This window comes from Glossina fuscipes, unplaced genomic scaffold (assembly GCF_014805625.2).
Source record: "Glossina fuscipes isolate IAEA_lab_2018 unplaced genomic scaffold, Yale_Gfus_2 114, whole genome shotgun sequence".
NCBI classification, from domain to species: domain Eukaryota; kingdom Metazoa; phylum Arthropoda; class Insecta; order Diptera; family Glossinidae; genus Glossina; species Glossina fuscipes.
The window spans coordinates 1,756,772-1,783,604 of record NW_023998457.1 but is presented as its reverse complement, the minus strand read 5'-3'; the positions used below and the strand labels follow the sequence as shown (position 1 = coordinate 1,783,604).

General features: G+C 34.3%; 1 protein-coding gene and 1 pseudogene across 1 annotated transcript; one reads left to right on the top strand and one right to left on the bottom strand.

Annotated features, from left to right (window-relative positions):
- Positions 1-834: 834 nt before the first annotated feature.
- LOC119640021 (dynein regulatory complex subunit 2-like) lies at positions 835-2,696 on the bottom strand. Its single transcript, XM_038037797.1, has 6 exons — positions 2,499-2,696; positions 2,314-2,427; positions 2,113-2,251; positions 1,423-2,045; positions 1,165-1,356; positions 835-1,092 (listed from the first exon to the last, which is right to left on the bottom strand). The coding sequence occupies exons 1-6, from the start codon at positions 2,694-2,696 to the stop codon at positions 835-837; spliced, it is 1,524 nt and encodes a 507-aa protein (XP_037893725.1).
- An 11,992-nt stretch (positions 2,697-14,688) lies between these two features.
- Positions 14,689-19,296, top strand: LOC119640020 (annotated as a pseudogene).
- Positions 19,297-26,833: the final 7,537 nt, after the last annotated feature.

Sequence of the window (26,833 nt, the reverse complement as noted above, 5' to 3'; positions counted from 1 at the left end):
CGAAATTCTGGAAATTTCATCTTTAGTTTTCTCAGGAACGGATACATAAGAGGTGCCTTCAAAAAATTACTCCAGCCCGTCCAAAATTTTGCCGAGAAATTTTGAAAATTCCAAATTTTTCTCCATATAACGACTTTTCACAAAAGCCGAAAAAAGTGAACTGATCCGAAAAATTTTCAATAGCAATGGTTTTCACTAACATCATACGTAATCAGAATACAACACAGGTTGGAAGATTTACAACACCCATTGCCTTTCAACAGATAACTAAAAATATATGATTTTATCACGCAATGACACACGATTCAAGTTGGTGCGCTTCGATCCGGAACACTTGAGACGGGCCATTGCAATAATAATAGAAGTGGCCAAACGCCGTAATTTAATCGAGCAAAAATCGCTTTTAGTTTGCAGGTCGAAAATCTTGATTTATTGATGTACCGTTCGTTGGGCTACGTAACGCCAGAGACCTTGACAATCCTGCGGAGATGATGGAGGTCAACGAAGTATTGCTGTGTTGGCCGTGCCGCATCGAATACTTTTCGCCCAAAATTTTCATACGTTTTCGCCGGGACTATATGCAGAATTCTCGTCCTCCGCAACGATGACGGTCAAAACTATGTGATTAGTCTGTGTCGTTCTATAAAATATACATTTAATATATTTAATTATGAGCCGAAGCAATTATTTAACACGCGTAGCTATTTGAATTCTTATTTTTTTTTATATATTTTTTTTTTTTATTATTGAATGCAAGTTTCATGTCAAAAGCTTTGACATATTTTTCTATGTGTGTTAAGTATTTAATCAAAAAAAAATTAAAGTAATAAAAATTCAAGGTGGCCGGGTAAACATAGATGCTTTACAGCGTGGTCGTGGTACTTTACGCTCTGGTAAAACACAATCGACAGTCAGAGTTTTAGTCAGTTCAGCCACATCGTCGACTTTGCTCATACGCTTAATTTTATTGATATATTTTTGATTCTCTTGCTCGAGTTTCATTTTCTTCTCAGTTAGTAAAACGATTTGAGCTTCAGCTATAGCCTGGCGTCGCCAAAAAGTGCTCATCAATTCGATTTGGGCATCGAGTTCCTTACGATGAGAAAGCGAAAATGAAATGTATGTAAACGAAAGGCAAAGAAACGAACGAAATGAAATTCGTACCTCTTCGTCGAGATCGACATGAGTCTTGAGATCAAGAACATTTAATTTAAATTCAATCTTGTCGTCTTCAATATCAATTGGCTTCTCAAAATCACCCCAGGGTACAACTTTTTCAGATTCTGTTTGCAATTTCCTGCAATTCGCAGCCAATGAGAGCAACAACTCTCCGTATTTCTTCAACTTTTTGTATTTCTATTTGGAAAAAGAAATATTTTATTGGACAAAAGTTAATCTTGGGTGCGTGCGCGCGTCATTTACTTTATTTGTCTCAAAGCAATGAAATGTCAGAATTTTAAGTTTTTCATATGTCTCTTGACGGTCCTGTTTCATTTCCGTTTCAATATTCTTACGCATTTGCACAAAGTAAGCGTGCTCTAGGCGCAAATCCTTAATTTTTCGTTGCGCGTCGGCGCCTATATGTAACATGTCACGCTGTAAATCCATGTATATGCGAGAGCTGCGCGCTTCAACATCATTCAATTTTTGCGATTCAATGACAAAATTCTTCTGACGCTCCATTAACATATTGACGCGTTCGTATTTGCGTACGTCGAGTGAGGCGTTCCGCAATGATTCAAGAAAGGTCGTCAATTGCTTATGCAAAAATCGCATATTACTTATAATTGAGTCGCGTAAACGGTAACGTTTTTCAATTTCCGTATTAACGCGATCATCGCGTTTATCCAAAAATATTTGATAGTCGGATAACATTTGATTCTCGACCACCACATTGTTTGCATGCATCACATTTTCGCATTTGACTTTAATGTCATTTGTAACTTGTCCTCTATCCTTAATTTCATCATAGTATTCATGCACCATATCTGACGTTTGCGTTTCGTAGAGCAAATTCGCCGTCTCATGAAAAGCGCGCATCGCATCTAAACGGGATTTCATTATAATAATTTTTTTTTTTAGCAAAAAAACAAACAAATTTCAATCGACGACCTGATAAGAATTCCATCACTTGCATTTGGGTAGAATAATTACGCTTGTGCATCTCTTCGGTGACAATCATATCATCGATAAGCAAAGCAATCTTATCGTCTTTTTGTTTTAAAATTCGACTTGTCTTAATTTCCCATTCCTATGGCGGGCGAATAAAAATGTTTATGATTTTTTAAAACGCTTTTCGCTTTTCACACTTACTTCCAACTCTGAACGTAATTCTTTAATTTTAATCTCTTTACACATCTCCTCCCATTCTTTTTGACCCTTTTCAGCAGTTTTCTTGGACATGGCAAGCTCACGCTTTAGCTCTTCCTGCAGGCAAACATTTAACATACTATATATACTGTATATGCAATTATTCGTGTCATCCATGGAAAACTTACACGCATTTCCAGCTGTTTAAATTCAATTTCTTCCTGCTTACGTCTTTCCATAAGTTCGGCTTTAGTAGGCTTCTTCTTCTTGGGAGGTGGTGGCGGTGGCGCCAAATCCTCATCTGTAATATACATGGGCGCATCAATTGTTATTTGTTGACCAATCGCGGGAAGAGTGGCATCAGTGGTAGCAGCAGCGGCAGCCATTTTCGATATTTCTTTTACTGGTTTATTTATAATTCACCCAAAAGCAATTGTTATCCAAAATATATAATATTTCTAGTGATTACAAAAAAATACTCAAGTTTCGTAAATGAAATGAAAAGAAAAACTAATGAAAAATTTCTACTTCGTTTGTCGCTTTCTAAGTATTTGTCATTAATCCATTAATTGATTGCTGAGATATAATTGATATAAAATAATTTTCAACTGTAGTAATGTGTAGAAATGTATGAAAGTATGTGTGCATATGCCTATAATTTTGTTCTTATTCCATTGTAATAATTATATTGGTTAAGTAACAGGACGATGAACTCATTGACTTTACGGCAAATTTACGGAAACTTCGAAATACGAGATTATACTTGATTTTTGATTTGAAAGTTTTATACAAACAAAAAACAAGTAAGAACGTTATACCATTAAATACCCTACACCAGATCACATTGTCTAGCACAATTCTTATTTGTATTGTAGAACACAAAAATTGCATCTTGTTTCTATAAAAGAGATAAATGCATATAGTACAAGTTTAATTCTTACATGTGGCAGGAATCAAAAATAGGCGTAGACGATCCAAATTTGGTAGAGTTCATTATTGTATGAAACTACTAGTATGGGTCAATTTTCACCGCTACTTTAGACTTTCTTACTCTACAAAGGCTCAATTTTCGTGAAAATTCTTATTAAAAATCCAAAAAATAGGCCAAGATGGTCTAAATTTGGTACCATCAATTATATTAAGTTACTATTATGATATAATTTTCATCGTGAGGCATAGAAAATTATATTTTTTTTGTCCTTTAAAGTTCAGTTTTCGTTATATGAGAGAGAGTTCAAAAATTGCCGAAGCCGGTCCAAAATGTGCGAAATACTACTATTTAGCCATTTTTGCCGAGTAGTTTTGAAAGTTGCTGATTTTCCCACGACTTTTCAGAATAGGGGAGGAGTGGACAAACCTCAAAAAGGCGGACGGGCAGGCAGGCTTCCGTCAATTCAGATTATGATCCTAAATCGATCGGTACAATAAAATATGGGTCTGTTGTAAACTCTTCTGTGTGTTGCATATACCCGCAGCAATTTGATACACCCTGCAACATAAGTGATGTAGGGTATAAAAAGTTCTTCATGTTTGAATTAAGAAAGCAGCCTTAATTAATAGATGACTGAATATATGCCCAAGATCTGCGAAGGAAATTCTCTCGCAAAGGTAGAAATTTAGAAAACTATCTCTGTTAAAATAAAAAAAAAATAAAAAATTATTGCCCACTTCTGCCTTTAAAAAGAAAAAAATGTGTAAAAATTTGCAAACGCACATCTATACAAAACGTCCTGATTTCGTGCCAAAGTGATCATTATTTTTACTCATTTTGAATAAAATATTTTTTCAAATTTGATGCATTTTTACATATTATTTGCAAACAATGCAATCTACAAAAAAATTTCATTTTTTTATTTATTTATTTTTTATTATTATATTTTTACACGAATTTATTGTTCAAATTTTGTGACTAAAAATCATTATCTATGTAGATAAATGTACGCACACACGAATAAATATTTGCTTTACAAACATATAAATGTCTCTGTAGGTATGTTTCTATCTTCAGATATATATGAATGTATATATGTATGTATATATATATATATATATATATATATATATGTATATAGATATATCTATATATGTATTATGTGTATATGTGTATGTATGTATATATATATATATATACATATGTAGATATTCATGCATTCATTCTTCTATAATACATGTGTAGCCTAAAACTCTCTCTATTCATTCATATTTCTCCAAACTTTTGCATTATTCACACACAAGAGCACATGCATGCAAACAGACCTTCATTTGCAAATGCATTTGACAATAATTTTTATTTTATTCTTATGCATGTGATATTTACATTTTGCTTTTTGGAATAGACGTTCATTTATACCCACAAAAAAAACAAAAAAAAAAAAAAAATACATGTATATAGTATCGTCTAGATAAATATGTCATATATTTTGCTTTCATGCCAATGTTTTTCTCTTAAAATTTATGATTTTGATTATTTTCATATTGATCCAAAATGAAACAACTAAGGAAATTGCGTACATCTTCGGGCGAATCTTTATTATGCTGTAGTGCCTAGAATTTCATCACCAATTGCCGGCGACGCATATTAGTTTACTGATCTTAATTCCATATATTGAACGGATCGAATTGTTTTTGTTTTTTTTTTTTTTGTAAGCAATTTCATATGAACGCTAATTTTATGTATTTTATTTTTTCCTTCTACATGAGTTTGAAGTTTAGTTCGTAAGAACATGCCCACATCTGCCATCCGCTTGCTAAGTTCCATTAAAAGCAGTAACATCAGATCACGTAGTATTATTTTTTTTAATTGAATGTCAACTGTTGGGTTTTTGTGCAGCGCCTGTCCCCAGCGTCCTGTAGCCTAATGTGTACGAAGGCAATGCAGGAGACACATAAAAGTGACCAGAATAAAATTTATTTTCCACCTTTTATTTCACTTAAATAATAACTGATTCAAAGAAAGTTTTTTATATCATTTATTGACTAAGGCGTTGAGAATGGAACGATAGTTAAAAGAATTGAATAATGATTTATTCCGAAGCCTTTCTTACCATAACAAAACATGCATGTGATGCCAAAGTTCCCCTATTTACTAGATAAGTCGCTATGTGATGATCTTCAATTTTCTAAACTCAGATAGGCGAGAAAGTTTTTCAGATGGAAATGAATTTGTAGACTGAGCTCAAAGCAGTATTAACCACAAGCATTTACCATTAGTGTTCTGAGCCGAATATTATTAGAAATGTATATAAAATCGAATCGAGATGAGGACTTCATTCAAAAGAATTGAATAATGATTCAATAGTAATGTGTGTAACGTTTGCTTAAACGCGCCTTCAGACACGCTACATCAAAAATAAAGCTATAAAAATAGTAGATAATATAAAAGGTCTCCGTGGTTTTGTAGTCTTTCTTTCAGCTTCTTTTTGTAGCCTTTCTCTTTTAAAATGTTTCCAAACTGTCATATGGTTGACATTTTATTTGCTTAAGCTATTTCCTAATAACTTGCTTGCCAGCCTCGCTCACCAATCAGGTAAATGTTGTTCAGTATATAGGCATAAACTAACGGCAAAAAACCGCGAAGACTTTTTATATCTCCCATTAGTCAAAAAAAAAGTTAAGATTTTATACGAAGCTCAAATTATACGTAATTGACATTCAAATTTAATTTTAATTTGTAAACCTGTAGTTATAACACTTCTACGATTTCAAAAATTGAAGAGAGTTTTGAAAGTACTCAGTTTCAGTTGTATACTCGGTAATTTTCTGCACTCTCACGAACTTAAGGAGATGTGTTAAAGCAAAGGATATATATATATGTATATATATATATATTTTTTTTTTTATATATATCATTTAATCCTTTTCACGTTTAATGAACTAATAACCAGTGATGTAATTTTATAGGAACACAACAATATGTCGGTCAATAATTCCCGGAGCTAAGTAAGGAAAAGCAGTTTTTGTTTCTTTTGCTAAATATGATTTTATTCATCGATATAATCTTCCTCTTAAGTGATATATTCGGCCTAAAGCATCCCTAATTTCTTGACACTGGATTTGCCTTCCTTAGATCCTTAAAATGTACTTAAGTTTCTTCCATGACACCTTCATTTGGCTTTAATCTTTTCCCCTGGAATCGCTGGGAACCGAATCTGAGGAATACAATAAGTGGAGAATTAATAATGGCCGATGTAAGTTCATGCGAACACAGTAATATACCGGCCATTGGTTTCCAGAGGCAAGAAAACCTCTTTTATGTTTTTTTTCTTTGACATATTCTTCCTCGTGAGTGATATACTCAATCGAATGTTTCTCTAACGTATCAATGCTACTTTTAGAGAATGATTTATCAAGATCCTTCAAATATACTTAAATTTTCGGAATGATCTCATCACTTGGCCTCTATCTTTCCCCCTTAAATCGCTGACGGCAAATACTGGCGGAGAATGCAGTAAGTAGAGAAGCTACCCAAAGTGAACGTTATAACTAACGGTTTATCATGCAAAAATTGGGAACAAACTATGTACTACTACTGCTATTAAGATATCAGTTATCTTGCGAAACTTTATAGTCTATCATCGATAATAATTTCGAACATTTTTCTTTGATGTTTTCTCTTTTAATTAACTCTTTTGAGGATCCAGAATCAAGGGTTTCTGAACGAACTCGTTTAAAATTAGCAAACCACAGTCGAATTGTTGTTTTCAACGGAGTAGAGATGCCACAACACTCTTTACCTCGGTACAAAGGGTAAGGCGTGTTCTAACTAAGTCCACTATGGGTCTTAAACCTAATGTTCAATGACTGGAAGTTTTTAAAAATAATGTTTACGTATCAGTTCGCGTAATTATTGACCGATCTATTAAACATTAAATGGATTTAATTTATATATCTGTTTATTTACACACATGTAATACTAATAATGTATTGCAATGAAATAAAATAGAAAAAAGTTTTCTGAAACATTAAGTTGAACTTAACCGAACATAAGTGACTTGTTTACAGAAAATAAATTTTTTCCCATTTTACTCAAAAGCAAAACGCAAAATTCATTACCATTGTGATAAGCGCACTTCATTATATGTTAATTTGCAATTTAAACGCAGTAAACCTGTGTTGGAATTTATACAAGTTGGTCAAGGTTGTATCTGCAAACAGAAGTTACAAGCTCCCTACGTAAGAACCTGAATATTGTTAAAACATGGAAAATATTTGTAAATTACTTAAGATGATTACGATCAGAATGGAAGGCTATATCATCTGTCAGCTCTACGAGTTTTCTAAACCATAATTACTTATGGTGCAAGGGTCTGTGCGAATGTAAGCAAAGTCTAGAAAGACTTGGGGTATGCCTACCTTTTATTATATTGAATCATTTTCTGAAACGTTTTAAATTTGTCCGTCCGTCAAACTGTCAAGTTTTCTTATATTCAGCGTAAATTTTTGAGATTTTTCAATGAAGTTTGCTATCTGACCTCAACGATGAACACTATTAAAAATGGTTCGGATCGGATCACGTTTTGGACTACTCTTTATATAAAGCTTTGGGCTAAAAAGTCGTTTAAAGAACGACTGTCGAGTGATGTAGGCCGCGGCCCAACCTTGTCGTTTGATTTGTTTTAATTTCTATTATATTTCCTTACAAGAACGATTTCAATCAACAACGAAATCGTCAAAGTTTTCGAAGTTTATCTGAGCCGACAAAATTCGCCTAAAAGTGATTATGCGCCTTATTTCCCATGATTGCCGTATTACTTTCATTTCATGTTTTTCGTTTGATTTTCCAAACTCATTACTTTATTAACATTTCCTATCTACCAAAGAAACAAAGAAAAGAAAATAAACCTAAAAAAAAACAAAAAATTATTTAGAAACAAAGCAATTGTTGCTCGCTATTGTTACTAAAACTATTCAAAAAGTTTTATGAATTGCTTTAGATTTTGGATACAAGCTTGTTTAACTATACAAAGTTCGATACAAAGAAATATTTAAATAAAAACTAAAACATTTACTTGGTTAACTAGAAGCAGAAAGGGTTTTGACCTCTTAAACAGAATTCATTTCGCTCAACATTATAGCCATCATAAAAACTTTTATGAAACAAAATACGCTTGGGCTCGGAAGAGAGCATGCAGAGTAATCAATGCCACATGGCTTATTCAATCGTAAAGCAAAAAAAAAAAAAATTGTGGTTTTCTACTACTGTCAAATGAACTCTGAAGATAGATTTCTGCTCTTTAGACAAAAGCTAGTTATTCTTATATAACAATTTTCTCATCTCAGTAATCGATAAGCATGCAATTTCCTGTGAGATGCTGGGTTGCTTGGCATTTCATTGCTGACACAAAGATCGAAAAGACTGTTTGTTATGTTAGACGACAAATAGGCCAAGTTGAACAAATTTTTAGTCCTTTCCTTTCTTTCCAAACTGTACGTTGAGAAAATGATTTGTTGTCCGATAGAGGGCGCATAACTCATGAACTAACTTAACTCATCTAAAACCCATCTTTTTCTTGAAAGTGTTTACAAAGAATTTGGAACTGAGCTAGTGAGAGCTTTACCAACATTATTAGGATTTCAAGTGGTTCTCTGGTAAACACATAATTATAGCTAAACTAAAACTGCCATTCACGCTGATCAAATATAGGTCCAATTTACGCAATCTTCACATTGCAATGTAGTACAACAACAAACATTTAACTAGGAAATGTCCAAAGTTAATGTGACCATGAGACTCCACTCTGGGTTATGGAAATATATTGAAGTCAGCTAACATTCATCTGCCACCGTATAGCCGAGCAGTAAGAGTCGCGACCACCAAGTGGGCTTTCGCGGGTTCAAATTTCCGAGCGGCTTTTTACCACTCATAGTCGTAGTTATGCTGATTGCCCGATTGGTTGCAATTGTTTGTTATCTTCTGCTCTCTCTCCACTTCTTTGTGACCATCCTCACATTAAACGAATAGGACGTCCCAATCAAAAAAAAAAAAAAAACACGAACAACCAACTGTCTTTTTATGAAAAATGCTAGGATAAATAAGAAAAAATAAGATATATATATACATATATTGATTCTCATATTCTTGTTCTTTTTACAATTTAAAGGGCAACTGATTCATTAGCACAAGCAATGACTTAGTTGATTTTTTCTTTTTTTCTTAGAATTCAGTGCAGTTAAGGTTCTAGCGGTTGATTCAAGCTGATCCTATCAATGGCGAGACATAAGCTTAACACTACTAATAATATTCGTCGATATTAATGGTTAGCTCGACGTTGATTTCACACATATGCTGACTTCAGGTATGTGTAGGCTGAATATTATGACTTGAGTCAATCCATTGCCATATCTGAAACAATGGGTTTTTTATGACGTTACGCATATGCTACTTCCAGCAAACGCAAATAAGTCAGACCTTGTCAGACAACGTTGTCTGATGAAAGTAACCAACGCAATCTAGACTGGTGAACCATCTCCGAGTCATATGGGGCTCTTCTGGGAGTAGTCTCGGCTGCGGAGTCTTACCTGGAGGCTTCCCTTTCTGACACCACGAATTTCAAGGACCCTTTAGCGCAATGTTCTCTTCTAGCCTGATATTGGGAACGGCCCTTCGGGGAGTTTCGTGGTGATTGCGCTTGTACCAAATTCGCGGAAAGAGCCGGTTTGTCTGCTCGGTGTGAAATTTTACTACACTCGGATGGGTGACCCAAAGAAAGACAGGGGTTTCTCTTTCTCTCGAGGATTAAACACACTCGGGAACGTGAGTGACATAATTTCATTTCACGGCAGGTATCCACGTTAAACCCTTCGATACACGAACGTATTCTGTTCTATTCTAAACTTAGTGTATTTTTCATCACTGCTTATGATTTAACAGCACTTTGCTTTGAAGTGAACCAGAAGAGTAACTTTCACCACACACAGAGTTTTTTTCTCCTACCACTGTGCTACTTCAAAGCTCTAGCTATACACTTCAACCAGATATGTATCTATGTATATGCGTGTGTATATATAGATACATATATGTATATGTTAAAGACTAGAAGTGGAGTAAGTGGAACAATAATTGCAAGCACCTACGACATTGGCCATGTATTATACACAGTTCGTATGCCAAATACCTGTGGAAAGAACGAGCGACTTTTTTTTTTTAACTTCCCTTATTCAAAATTACAATATCAGTCAATTATGGCTCCACTGTCTCAATATAGAGAATCTCATTTTTATTTCAGAATAGAGTAGTCAAGCTGTAATGCTTCCGAGCGTCGTTCTGATAGACTTGATTTCTGATGGCGGCTGGCCAGTAAAATCACATTCGATAGCTGAATTTTGTCCAAAGCGTCCATGATGGCTTTTGAAGATGCAAAAGTCATCGGGAGTTAACTGGTTTTGTAATAAATTATTCCACTCGGTGCCATAGATGAATTTTTTTGATAGAAGCATTTACTTGTGAGTCCCTGCACGAAATCACAAATGCGCTAAATACCATTCCTCAGTTTCACTTTAGTACGTATTCTGTCCGCGAATCTTATTCGACCTGCACTTTCCCATCATGCCAATATTGTCGGGATCGTGCAATACTAATGACGGCAACTCTAACACAAAATTAAAAAAATATAATTTGAATTCAACAAACGTTATGGTGCATATCGATGCGTATGTCTTTTTATTTACAACTTTGTGGATGGCCACGCGTAGGATATGTGCCCCATTGAATTTAGTCGCTAAATTTAACAAAGGTTTTAGACTGAATTTTGTAAGTTTGCACGCAGATCGCATCAATCGCATTATGTAGCGTGGATTTTGGACCAGAAGGCCAATGATCTCTTGTCGTGTAGGTTCGAAAAACCAGAAGCGATGTCTTTGCGTCGATCACCTAATATTATTTTTCTTGGCGTACCATTTTTGGACGCAATCTTCGATTTTGAATTCCTGTTCCCGAGTCTCTTGGCATCTTTTCCTCAGCAAATGTGTAGCCAGTATGTTGTATCGCCCGAAAAGCAAAGCGTCTACTTTGTTAGCAACAAAAGCTTAAACGATTTTGACCGCTCAGCAAGGGCCATTTGAAGGTAATTCTGAAAACGTAATGCTATTATTTATAAATAAGTTAATGCTGGAGACGTTATTTTCTCTATTTTCTTCCATCAGGCACATCCAATTCAAACACCCCATTAAACGCTTACTCGCCGCCTATCTATATGCATGCGCGTGTGTGTGTGTGTGCGGTATCTGCACGTACGGCAGTAAAAACCATGACAATAAAACGAGTAAACCAAAACTTTGCCGTTTTTAAGTAATAAATTGATTGGGCTTACGGGGAAAACGGCAAAAAAAAAAACATACATATATATATATATATATATACGACCATCAGCTTAGTAACAAAAGCACAACCTTCGCATATATGTATGGATATAAGCATATAGTGAATGTATGTGTTTCATGTTTAATGTTTTGTGTATTAGCTGGCCTTTGCTACAAATTTGCCGTGGAGTTGGCCATTTATCCAGTTTTATGGCTAAGGTTAGTCAACCTTACACAGAATCGTGGTCAAAGTATGAAATGGTTTATAGCCTATCCATGCATATGCATAAATGCAAAAATTTACGTTTTTGTATTTTTTTCTTGTTTGTAAAACCGTATGTGCATGTATATAATATACATTTCACTTCAAATATTAATCCAAAGATCATATTTCAAATGTTATATCGATTTTCTTGTTCGTTCGAAATTTTGAACACCGTATAGCGTATAGCGTCAATGATGAATCTCTTCCGCTAATCCTAAGAAAAATAAAGTAATTTAGTTTGATGAATTACAAATACATTTTTAACAAATCTTGCACTGAATATGCAATTTGATCAAAAATTAACGAGAATTTTAGGTTTCATACATTGCATCTTATGCATAACATTTTGTAGGCAATGTCGACGCTTAATTCATATTTAGCAGGCGAATGATTAAGAAATGCATTAATATACACGACCTAGACTTCTCAAATTTATCGTAGTGTTAGAAATTTTCTTTAAAAACGAAATCAGACGCGCAGAGGCGTTGAAATTGAAAAAAAAAAACAAACCTTAGCTAATAAGGCTGCGTAATACAAGCGAATTCATAACTGGCAGAAATGCTTCTACAAGGACTAACAAGAGGTCGTACATAACCTCTATGATAAAGTCGGGGATCATGCCTGTCGCTGAGTAGAATTGTATTGCATAACAAAAAGAGTCACTTACTCTTTGCACTCGCTCTCCTCTAGTCACACTAACTCCATTTGGGATATTAAACGGGCAGTGGTGTAATAACTTTGTACTTAACTAGCAAATCTTAGCAAAATACCATTGACAAGATATCGCTCCATGTCATACTTTCTGATTCAAAAATATTTATTGACAGTTCAGACAACTTAGTTCAAATAAGTTGCTTGTTGGGGAACTTGAGTGCGCTGTCTCTACTCGTGTTCTTCTCCTTATACCCTACACCACTTGTGCTCCAAGGGTATATTAAGTTTATGTGGATGTGTACAATGTACAAAAAGGACAATGTAGATCCATTCCTCATGATCAGAATCAATTTTTGAATCGAACTAAGCTTGCCTCTCCATCTATCCATTTATCCGTTTATCAATCTTTTTTTCTTCCTACAGCTTGGACACAGGGTAATTTAGTAGAGACTAGAAAACTTATTACACGGGAAGAATGAACATGGATGGGGAGTATAAATATTTCCATATTCTGGAAGGGGGTCTACCTGTCTTGTATGAAAATGTGAAAATGGCAATTAAATGCACCGCAAGGTTTCGGCGCTTCTAATAATATTGTGTAAAGCATATCTTCTTCCAAATAGATTAGTGAACAAGCAGTGAAAATACCCAAATTGCGGAGAAATTAACTGCATTTTTAAAAGTTACACTGAATGTAGGATAAGTGTGCATACCTAAATATATTTTGAAAATTGAAAGCAGAATACATGCATACGTTATATCAGGTGATAAGCTATAGTTCTTTTCGTGACGTGGAACACGAATTCCACAATTTTCCAACGCAAAACAATTGTAATTTGTAAATTAATGATCGGAATGTCAGGAAATTTTGACGTATGGCTTTTGAAGGTTGGTAATATTATCTAAAAATTATATGGGTTGAATAATAGTGGAGGCATAGCCCATGAACTTATTGAATGATGTCTCAGGTTCAGTGAAATTCTGTCCTCACTCTCTTTCTACGAAGTTTTTTGGTCACCTTACTACAATATGCGAAAATAAAATGGAAATCTAAATTTCATTCCACGAACTTCTTGAGTGATGTTCTGTGACATTCCGTGAAATTCTCTTGTTACCCCTTTTTTTTTTTTTGATCACCTTACTTCAATGTATGAAAAATGAATGGAAACCTGAAATCTGTTTCATGAACTTATTGATCGGGGAGGTATATCCAGTGAAATTTTATATTCCCTCTTTTCTTCTCTTGATCACCTTACTTCAATATGCGAAAAAGAGACGGAAATCTAAAATTCGCAGGATTTGTAATTCACTATAAATTGAAAGAATAGAATAAATTGCACGTCTAGGCTACAGTGAAAATTGCGAAGAAATAAGAGAAGTTTGAGACGTAGAAACCTACACTTCTTACATTGGATTATATTATCCTACACTATTCCTTATCCTAGTTTTGAAAGAAACAAATATTTGCATCACGAACCATTTACAACTAAGCTAATATCAAGTATTGTTACGGGCACATCCATACTTGGATATGCAGTGACAATCGTGAAGATAGAAGGAGTACAGCATGCAAGACATTCGAAGGAAATACATTTTAAGTTTAAGTAAGAGACACATTTGAAAATGTCGTACAATCTCTCGCGTAAATCTATTTCATATGTATGAGTAGAAATTTGTGTTTCAGAGAGAGGGAGAGAAGTCTATATATGACAGTATATTTTTTTAAGGATTCGAATGTCAACAAATGTATGTTGAACACATTTAAAATAATAATGAAAAGAAAAAACAAGAAAAGACATTTTTATAAGAAAATAAATTCTTAATAAATTTTCAAAACGTATGGCGTAGAAAAAAAAAGAGAATTGTAATAAAAACATTTTCGCTGTTTTTATAAGATACGATAAAAGAAAATGTAAATGCCATTGTTCGCCGTTTGTAGCACTAAGCTGCATATTTAAATTTATGTTAAATTTATATATAAAATTATTTTTGTATGCTTGCATGTATTTTGGTCAGCGACATCTATTTGTGAAAATGATAAAGTAAGGCGGGGGAGGTTAAATTCGATGCTTTTGATCTTTCTCTACATGAAATAAGAGATTTCCGTTTAATATTATTGACCTATTCAGTGTATATGGACGGCAATCATGGAACGCTCAAACATGGATTTTCGACATTCATTAGCTTTGTTCTATGATTTGAAGAAATCTTTTACCGAAGCCGCTTTTACATTATTAGAAGCTTATGGCAATGCCACTTCATCGTATCCCAGTTGTCGATTTTGGTTTCAATGGTTAAAATGTGTCATTTTGATGTCATTAACAAGGAACGCTCGGGAGGACCAAAAAAAATCGAAGACAATGAATTGCAATAATTAGTGGACGAAAACACAGCTGAGAATCTCAATGAACTTTCAAATAGCTTAGCAGTTGATAAATCAACTGTTTCTAGACGCTTACATCCGATGGGAAAGATTCAAAAGGAGGGAAAATGGCTGCCGTACGAATTGACTGAAAATGCCATTTCGGATCGTTTCAACATTGCGCTTTCATTGCTTGTCAGACAAAAAAACTAACTGACGGGAAAAATTGGAAGCGTTAGTCCAGAAAAGCCATCCACATCGATACCGAAGCTGAATATTCGTGGGCATAAACTTTTACTGTGCATTTGATGGGATCAACAAAGTATTATGTTACGAACTGCTAAAACCGAATAAAAATATTACTGCAGCTGTCCATTGACATCGGTTGAACAAATTGGGCGATGAATTGTTGCCGAAAAGACCAACAATAGAGACTAACAGGCACAAAGCCATTCTCTTGAATGGTAACGCTCTTGCAACACGTTGCAAAAGTTGTCAAGGATATATTGTTGTAGCTCGAATGGGATATTTTGCGGCACACATCGTGCTCTTCAGGCGTAGTGCCTTGTGCATCGTTGTGTAACGGATTTATCTGGAATCCGTACAGTCTTTGCAAATATCGAACTATTGACTTGATCATTCTTAAAGCTATTTATTTTTCGGGGTCTCTCAAGGCAGATCATAGGCCGAAGGAGACCATAGGTGAACTAGAATATATAATGGCCAAGGGCTTATGATATGCCAATGCAGTGAGTAGGTTTCGTCCTTTCGTTTACAAGAGTAAAGCGGGCGCATGTTTTTCGGGTGTAAGCATCTTGGGAGTGTCCGTGGGACAAGAAATTAAAACTTCACAATATCTTCCCAAATAGCTAATACAGGGAGGACACGTGCAGCCGTGTCTACAGCCTCCGATTATCTTTAAGTGGCACTTAAGAATAGCCCTAAAAATAATGAAGTCGTTGAACTTTTCTCGCAACATGTTGCTAACGCCACAAGATGTATGGCATGTTGCAATCGCATATCGTCCAACTAGGAATCATCTAATTTTTGTCAAATGAATGAATGAATGCGATTCAATATCAATTTTATCCTCGAGATAGTTTTCCTTTAACATCAACAAAAATTATATTCGTTGTTGGCAGCTGTAGACGCATTAACTTGATAGTTTACTCGACATCGACAACCGTATGCCTAAAGGCAAACACTAACGCCGAGCTTATTCGCTTTCAACACCCATTAACCTACCCCAGGTATCATGTTCCTCTAGCGTTTTCCGTGGACGGTAGCTTTCATATTAAATAACGATATTTTCAGCCCACAAATCACACTCCGAAGTTAACTCTTTTAGATACAGAAGGCGTGTTTACTTTTCACTAACGGTGTAACATACGTTTAGTTAATTTATTTAACCGATTATGATCTTCATTCCACCTTCCCGAAATCTAACCATATATTCATTATATTCGTAGTAAGTTTTAACAATTTCTGTAACCTATACACCGATCTATGTACTGCATTCCATATGTAGGAAGCAATGTCTGAATAATATATTGAAACAAAATTTGATCGAAATCTCAATCAGAAGAGTGCTTTATTTGCGCCTACTTTCGAAACCATAAAATGGATGATTCCTTATATTAATAATGATGAAATAGAATTCTATCTAAATATGTTTTATTAACGATCCTATGGGCTTATAAAGTGATGCGTTATGAGTACTGCACTGTAGCTCTTAGTAGTAAAGTCGGTTGGCTTAATTACATGATCAATAATACATATGTATGTAATTCATTGGTTTACAATGTACACAAAATATACGATCTTACTTTTATATTATAGTACATATACAATATAGTATAGCATACTTTTAGGTGGTATATTTTACTACAATCACCTAACTGTGAGTGTTAAAAAATTCGGCTTAAATTCATATAAAATTATTTTTCCCATATTATTATTTATATTGGTGTCAAAATTATATATAATTCAGTTGAAATATATTTGACTAAAATAAAATTATTAACATACGTATATGCGCGCATTTAAAACACGTATTGGTAAAGTGTTTTCATAAATGCACACGTATTCATATATCACTATTTGATATAAATTCCCCTCATATAGGTACATGTGTGCACAAATCAAAGCGCATGACTCAAATTTTATGTTACTGTCACATATTTTAAAATCATATTGATATTTGAACTTTGACCAATATATACTTTTATGTTGCAATAGTTTTTAATTAACCGCCTATCTGATCCGGTCAGGGTATTTTATGTCATAAGTCAATATTAGCACATATATAAATTGTATTTATATATGTGTATGTATGTACGTTTTGTATTCTTTCGATACACATATTCAAATGCATTTATATATATCTATATATCTATATATATATATATGTATAGCAAATAATTGTTTGGCATGTGTGGCATTATGTTATGTCAGCAATGCGGCCGTGTTATATGTCAGCGAAATTTCATTTAATTTATTATTCCGTGTTATTAATTATTATTGTGCACTGTGATATTTACAAATAATAAAAAAAACAAAAGTAAAAAAGAAAAAACCAAAGAGAAAAAAGGATAACAATTAAACAAATGGCCTTGTGAACCTTCTAAACAATAAAAATGCACCATATTTTTTTTTTAATAACCCGGAAGCCTTTGCGCTTTTTATATCAACTTCGTTAACGGTACGTATATTAATTTTGTTAAATGTGTTCAACTTATGCAAATAAAAATCGAAGATTCCATAAGTAAACGCTGCCTTCGACTCGGCAGGATTTCATAAAGGAATGAACGGTGAGGTAACTTAAAGCCGATTATTTGGTGTCTGGGTCCGATCGCCGGTTCTCCTGTTATTTTCCCCACAGGAAAATTCATATTTTGTCCTCTTACATTATTCCCAGTTACTCAATTAATGATCGGCCTATGAATGTTTCGCTCACAGTAAGTAAAGGTTATGGCTTAACACTAGTGGAAGTCATTTGATTCGTACTGCCTAGAAGGTCATCTTTTGCCAACCTTATCTTATGCTTATGCTTAACAGGTGTTTTCTGGTAGCGATTCCCAAAACCCGTTGTTTGTTATGTCTATTTAATACAATTCACTCACCTTATCGCTAGCTTAACCTAACCTCTATCTCGTCCCTCCAAGACAAAGTACATATGAAGTCACAACGACGGACGACTTCGACTCCTCACAGAACTTACTATATTATTCTTATCAATTATCCTTTACGCTTGATATGAAAACCGTGTTATTAGCCAAGTCAGCAGAACGATAGGCGAAGCATGAACTCCATTACTGAAAACGTTTTTATCTATTTCTGATTTCCCCAAGTTGTTCGGCAAAAATAAATTGAAATTTGAAATTTTTTCTTAACATTCTTTATAATCTATACCACTTGTGGTACAAAGGCTTAAGATGAATCCACCTTTCATTATACCGACCGGCATCGAGAAAGACTTTTTGAATCGATTTAAGCTTGTCTATTCACCTGTGGTTTTTTTTTTTTTTTGTGTTCAATCTACCGGTTGCTATTTTTGAGATATTTCGATGAAATAACGTGCAGCGATATGTTTTGACTCAAGGACGAACGCTATTGAACATGGTTCGGATCGAAGTTTTTTTTGAACCATGCAACGCATTATTTTGAAAAGTTTTTACATGAATAATTGTAAAGCTGTGAACCCCTATAGAGTTTTCAATTCTGTCAGTCCGCAATAGTTTGCGAACAAACGAAACCCGTGTTCATCGGTTCACCTATGAGTATTAAAATCTTATCGCTTTTCCTAATTTATTTTCGCAAGTTTATAGAAACTTTTCTCGTATGAGAAACAATTAAATAAGATCAACGTTTCGCTTGCAATTGGTGAAGAACCTAATACTGTATAATACATCGAATTATTGGGGATAAATTCTGATTCTGGTAACACAGTTGCGGAGAAAAAATAACAAATCAAAATGGATATAAAATCGATCATTGAAAAGAAAAGTCATGAAAATTTCAGAATCGGGAAACGTCAAGTGCAAATATAAAAGAAAATCTCAAAATCTTAATTTCCATTAACAAAAAAAAAAAAGCAAGCAGACAACTCGTAACTCGAATGAAGGTAAAGCAACATTCCAACAATTGGCCACTACGGTCGCTCGTAAATCGGCTAAAGGGGTCAAGAAGCCTCAGCGTTATCGCCCCGGTACCGTAGCCTTGCGCGAAATTCGTCGCTATCAAAAGTCCGCCGAATTGTGGATACGCAGATTGCCTTTTCAACGGTTTGTGCATGAAATCGCGCCAGACTTCAAAAGAGACTTGCGTTTCCAATCGGCCGCGATTGGCGCTTTTGTGAAAGCCTCTGAAGATTTATTTGGTTGGCTTATTCGAGAATACCAATTTGTGAGCCAATCATGACAAGCATGTGACCATTATGCCGTAAGGACATTCAACTGACTTGCCTGGCTTAAGTTCTTTCGCATCGTCACAAAGTTTAATTTCTCACGTGTACAACATGTTAACATTAACTTTGAATACAAAAGAATTTCTTCTTTTTTGTTTTTTTTTTTTTTTTGTTTTTTCCCCTCATTTCAATTTTATTTTATTGTAATGAATACAAAGCGTTAACATATGTTATTAACCTACATTAACAAGCAAAAGAAATGAAGGAATCATATTAATATATAATACAAATCACATATATAAAAATTTTCAAGTCTGTAAAGATTTAAAGAGAGCAGTACAGTTTTGCGAAGGACTGAAAATCAGCACGCGAGCAGTTTGAAGAAAGCAATTTCTGCTTTATAATCGATTATTATTCGTTGTTCGTATATTCGTTTTTAAAAAGTATCTTATTTGCTAAATGCATTAGATTTGGATAGATTCACATATAAAATTAACTTAAAATTCATATATTGGGTTGGCAACTAAGCACTTGCCGATTTGTTCAATCAAATAAAAGATTTTTCTCTCTTTACTTCGAATTAAATTTAATCTATAATGGATTTTCAATTTTGTTCGATGACCTTCTGCCATCTTGCTGACAACTTGAAAATTCGCCAATCGTAAAAAGTCTGATCCTTTGCGTCTGTAAACTGAGTTCAGTGAGATTTTACAGCGGCCTCCAGTTGTCCAGCGATCGAAGTAAGTGGTAATCCAATGACGCGAGATCAGATCTATATGATGGATGTAACGTCAATTCCCAACCAATATCCACGAGTTTTTGCCAAGTGACCAAAGACATGTTCGACCTAACGTTGTCCTGGTGGAAAATGACACTTTTGCGATTGATCAATTCTCGTCACATTTCCTTCCCGCTGCTGGTTGGTTCCTCGGAAGCAGCTCAAAATTCACCACACCTTTCCAATCACATCGTATAGAGAGCAAAATCTCTCATTACCTTTATTAGGCGCACCACGATCGCTTTCGATTGATATTATTATACATCATCCACTTTTCGTCCCCAGTGATGATTCGTTTTAAAAACGGATCGAATTCACTGCATTTAAGCAATAATTCGCAAGCGCTAATGCTAATCTCCAGAAAGGAATTTTTCAAACGAATTTCGGCATTGCCTTTCTTTAAGGGCTTTATCAACATGCACATCGCCAAACTTTTTGGCGGCGTTCTTCCCTTTTGCGGAAATAATAAAGCAAAATATGGCGAAAATGTTCGTTGAGGTAAAAAAAAAGCTTGAAAACAATTATCTACGCAATGAACTTGTAAAGCTAGATAACGATAACAGTTAACATATAGGAGAAATAGATCATAGCATCTGCGGATATCATAAAAAAGGAATTGAACGATATCTGTAATTGAAATCGGCAATTACTTAGTTGCCAAACCAATACTTATATAAGAGAAATAACTTTTAGATAAAGATTAAAAAAAATAAATAAAAAATTCAAGAAGTAACGGACGGTAATATGCAAGCAACAATTCAAATGTAAAATTAAGAAATAAATATGGCTAATAACGACCTCATCGCCGTGATCTTTATAACGTCGAACTTGTATCAAGAATTACCTTGGTACAATTTCCACATGAACTTAAACTAATACAATATGAAGATAGAACAGAAAAAAAAATTCTTTAAATTTATTTTTTCTCTTCTCTTATATTATTGTTTTTGGTTTTAAAGATTTTATGAACATATATGACAATAATTGACTTTCGTATTATCTCTGATATAAATATGAAATGCTTTTTCGTCTCAAGTAGAAAGGATTTTTCTTGTGTAGTTTTTTGCTTTTTTTTCTTCTTACTTTACTACTTATTACTATTTCTTTTTATCGCTATTACAATATTATCTTTAATGGACATACGAAAATACTTGAAAGCAAAACGTAATAACTTGAAAGAACTTGATTATCTAAAAAATTCTGGTCGGTATTTCCGTGAAAGGCCACAAAAAAAAAAAAAAATACATTGATCAATAATTCCCGAGATCAAATAAGATAAATATTTATTGCACACAATTATTGGTACATAGAATCTCTTCCAAGCGTGATGCTGTTCCTTCACTACTTGTTTAAAATTCCGATACATTTTTACACGATACGTTTACTCTACAGAGGGTAAATATGACACGTTGTTCATAACAAGTAAACTCGACGGCAATCCCTTGTTCGATAAAAATTTTATTCAATAATAGAAAAAATGGATATCTCATCGACAATTGTAGAACCACGACTCGTTAGATCGAGTTGTGAATCGACAGCCGCTCCTGGCTTCGTCATGTCCAAAGTTCACTGCAAATTTGTGTTTTTTTTTATATCCACCACTCATTTTGTTTTTTTTCAGCGTGAAATTCTAATATCATTTAGCCATATCCGTCCGTCTGTGTGCTATGTTATTGGCACTCTCTTAGTCGCAAAAATATCGATTTCAAATTTAGTAGAGACATTGAAAGTTTCTGCACGCAGGTTGTTATTGGAAATGGGCCGAATTGGTCAGAGCAAAAGCGCGCAATGGAGAGTAAGCTGAACGCAACTCAGTTTTTTTTACACAAAAATTTTTGGATTTTTGCTCGTTACTCAAAAATTATTAAAGTTAGAAGGCTAGAACTTTCCATACATTTACTTTACGAAACAGTGTACTCTTCAGGTCCAAAAATGAAATCAGTCGGCCATGCCTGCACAAAGGTACGAAGGTATTTAAATTTAATTTTTTTTCAGTTTTTTGAGGTTTCATGTTAATTTATCGAACGTTTAAAATAATTTTGTGCACTCCTCAAATGAAGATATATTATCTGTCTAAAATGGGCTAGTTTTAGAATGAATATCGTAGACAACGCGATTAATTTTTACTTAATAATACCAGCGACATAGGTATCAAGTAAAAGAACTTGGAGAGTAGAATGCAAAAAGCATATTGGTGGGTATGCGAAATTCGGCCCACACCGACTATAACTTTTTTACTTGTTTTTTTTTTTTTTTTGATATCTTAAGAATGCTCAAGGCGATAGCTCTACGGTCCCGTTTAAAATTAGAGAAACTCGACAAATAATTCCGCTCCTTATAAAGCGCTCGTTTTAAAAGTCGTTATACGAATAATTGTATTAAATGCAATGATGGACCATCTCCCACTTGACTTAAGGTACAAGAATTTTCCAATTGTTGTTAATAGAATTCGATTTGATTTGAATCGCTGCCGCATACTGAAACTTTTCAAAAATGTATTAATGAAATGTGAAAAGAACAATTTGTAAGTAATAGAAATCTTTTTATACACTCATTATTGTTTTTTATTTATTTATTTTTTTTTTTTTGTTAATCTACGAGAATTTCTGTCATGTAGTTACAATTCATCAGCAAAAGAAAGTAATTTGAACTTCATGTAAATGTAAGCTCTCCATTTATTTGAAGCTCTTCAAATTTGAAGAACTACATCAATTTGTTCAATTTGTTCATATGTGACTGGAACAAGACAAATTTTTAGCGAATGCTATAAAACCGAAACAGATTCAGAGCAATTAATTCAAGTAAATTGCAAATAAATACTAATGGAAATCCCGCATACAGTATCTATAGACAATAACAAATCGCTGCAGCGAAAGAACGGCTGTTGTGATAACGAAAAACGGATGTGTATAAATGTTTTTTAACTCTTTTTTTTTTTTTTTTTTTTTTTTTTTTAAATGAATAAATGACTGAAGTGAGTGAAGCGTTCACATCGTCGACAAAATATTTCAATATATATTGTCAACGCTTTCAACTCATTCTTTAGCGTTAATTTTTCTAAAAGAGGGCGACTATGCAGAGCATATATAACATATAGTAATAGTAGTATAACTGCTATCTACTGCAGTTATATTTGTTGGGTTTTCTCAGTCACATTTAACGTATAGACAGACACAAATACAATACATATATGCATATGAAGGACATAGCAATTTATGATAATTAAATGTGGGTATTGTTGATAGAATGAAATGAAATGAAATTTTTTCCTTAACTATCTAAATGAAAGTATGAATGAATTCTTGTCGCAAATATATGGATGCTCAGGGATAAGAGTCTTTATACTAATAAAACCATTTAATGACAAAAATGTCATTTATTTATATACTAAGTCCTTAAAGTAGCAACGGAAAGCTAAGCGCCTGGTTACGTAATATCTTTGGACTTATATTCTATTGTTTGTATCTGTAAGAAAGAATTCCATGCGAATTAAGACAATGAGTAGGGAATGCCTACTTTTCCTACAAGATAACGTTAGACAACACATTTCTCTAATGAGTTGGAAAAAATTACTGCGGATTCGGAAAAATATTTCACAACAAATTCCCTACGAAGTAAAAGTTGTTCGTCCGCGTTCACCTTGAAGGAAGCAAATTTGTCAGTCAATGCTCTCCGGTATACCACCGAATTCTCCCATGATTGCTTGAGTGGTACTGAGGTTAGCGCTTAACGCTTAGAGAGAAAAGCAATTCGCTTATGTGTTTCCGATATATATCTATGACTTTATCATGTGTAACGATTCATTGATTGCCTTGCAATTGGATCGTTTTTGTTTATTTCACAAAGTTTCACTTATCCTTAATTCAGGTCCGTTTAATTACTAATTTATCCCCAAAGTACTTAATATCGGGACTTGCGGCTCTTATAAGGGTTTCCCCGGGAATTGAGAACTAGCACTTATATCGTTATCTAGTGACCGATTCCAGAAGAACAAGCAGACAAAATTCTTCCTTAACCTCAAACTAGAGCATAAGCTCAGACGGGCTTGCTCTCTCCCCATTTGCAATCGACAACTACCCGAGTTCGAATAACAGCTGCATTCTATTGTCTGCTCTCTTTGTACTGCTTACTACTGAAAACGCAATCGTGGTTGTTATGTGATACTTATTCTAAGCCGATTTTGTATATGAGATTCAAATGAGGAATGATTTTTGTTCTCATAACCTACAATTCCCCTCCACCATACTAATACTTGTACATATAGGGAAAAATTCCCTAAACAGCTGGCGGAACATAAAAGAATATATGTAAAAACTTCGCTTCATATAGTCGTTCACATGCCGACTTTTTAAAGATGAATCAAAGAAGTGAACCGATCTGAACCATTTTTAATAGAGTTCGTGTTTGGGCCAAAACATGTGAATTTACCGAATCTGCCTGAGTGGCCAAGTAGGGAAGAATGGCATCTATCAAGCCAGTCTTCGCGGGTTCTCTATGTTCTTTGGCCGTAGCTCTTTAGTAGTTAACTATCAGATGGTAAAAGCATAAGAATGCATACCCACGTCACAACCTTCCTATTTCTTTATCCTTCCCATCTTCTTTCTGATAGTCACCTTGTTATTTCAACAAGGGAAATACCCTCAGTGATTGGTCATAGTAAAAAAAAAAAAATTAATACAAAAAAATCTTCATCAACTTGTCAAATCTTCAAAAATTGTGGCCTGTAGGCTAAACACAAGACGGACAGTCGGACAGACAAGCAGAGCTCAATATAATAGACGATAGGTCTAGTTCAACTCCTCATGCGTGTTGCATACATCGACACAAATTTTATGTACCCTTACACTCCAAGTGGTGTGAAGAGTAAGAAAGCCCACTTGTTCCCAACTATCTAAAAGAATTTAAGTGATAAGTAGCTTAGTCCTCCAAGAGCATGAGTCGGTTCTATTTTGCGCAAAACTTCGAAGGCGTTTATGTAGAAAACCAAACTAGATTGAAAAACAAAGTTGTGTAGGGTATAAAGAGTAATGATGTACTTGATAAAAATCGCTTCATCTTACTGAATATTTGACGTTTGAATATTATTTGACTCTCTGCGTACGCACCTGGACATGTAATCAAGGCTTGCAAATTAAAATCGTTATAGTAGTCCATATGCATAAAGTTATTCTTGTAAAGGCAAAAATGATGCCAAAAACATTTACTTGAAAATTTGTATTCTTTTTTAAATATATTTTATTTCTTAAAGAGTTCAAATCATGTCATTTACTTAACAATTACCTACTTATCGATATAGAATAGCTAATCACTTACAATATGCGGCAGGCAATTGTAGTTGTACTTACCTCCCACGTCTTCGCTGGAATGACGATTCTTCTGAACGATTATCTCACGGGGTAACAGAAATGAGTGCATATCAGATTCTTTACTGCCGCAATTATTAGGATTATGTGCCAAGAAAGTCAAGTCTTAAAAATTAAAATTTATCGCCACTTAATTTAATTCGTTTGCGCGTCTGTAGCTGCCAAAAGCTAGAGGAGGATTGATTTTTGTTTACTATTTTTTTTTTTTTCCTTTATTTGGCTCGAATTCAGGATTTGTTAAATTTTCTCTTTTTATTTCGCACTCTCTCTCTCTCTCTCACTGTCTCTCCCTCTCTACCGACCTATTGAAAAATAGAAACCAAAACGCGAATGCTGGTCAGCATATCTTAGAGAGGTGTGCATGTTCAATTATCAAGTTTCATTGTCTGCACGTGATTCGTTGCCAACTGATTGTGTCTGAACATGAGAAATCAATTTCAAAAAGTCTTATGTCTTTAATGTGCTAATCTTATATTTATGATGATAGGTTTATAACTATCACGTAGATTTTTTCTTTTTACCTTTCTTTTCCTTTTGCTTTATTTTAATAGCTTTTCAAAAGATAACGCTCGAAAGTTGCACGAATTTCTCAATACATATTGCAAGCATTTTACACGAAATATATCGCATTAATTTACTTTTAAGGAGCAACGCGAACAAATAATTGGTTTGGTGGAAAAAAAACAATGTTAACACTTAATATTTAACTTGTGTTCAACTATCATAGGCACCATATAATGCGTAATTACACCCTTTGTTATACATACACACCTCTGTGATATAATTATATATTAAGTTTATGTGAGTGTATGCAAGACCTTGCATGACTTGAGGTAAACCCACCTTTTACTATTATGATCGATTCAGAATCTATTTATGCTTGTCTGTCCGTCTGTCCGTCTTGTTCTCTTCTGTTCAGCCTACAAGCCGCTTTCTTTGCAACTAATTTGATGAAATTTAGTATGCTTACGTGTTTTAGCCCAAGAGCGAAAGCTATTAAATATTTATATATTCATATCGGACCACTTTTCAACCACTTCCCATATAACGTCTTATTTTAACACTGTCATTATATAGCTAATCATGGGATCGTACTGCGTATTTAAAGGTCCATGACCCATTAGAGTCTTTTTACTTGTTGTTGCTATACCCATCACCGAAGGATGAGGGGTGTACTCATTTTGTTAAAGCGGCTGCCACGCCCAGAAGAAAGCATTGGAAATCGGATAAATTGCAAATCGATTTAAGCGTGTCCGTCTGTCCGTCCTTCCATCTGGGTAATGCCTGCTGAAAACATTTTCCTGGCCACAAAAATATCGCTATCGATTTCAAACTTGGCAGAAACATTGGAAGCATTAGCAAGCGAGCTCGGTTTTGAAAATGGGTTAAATCGTTCGAA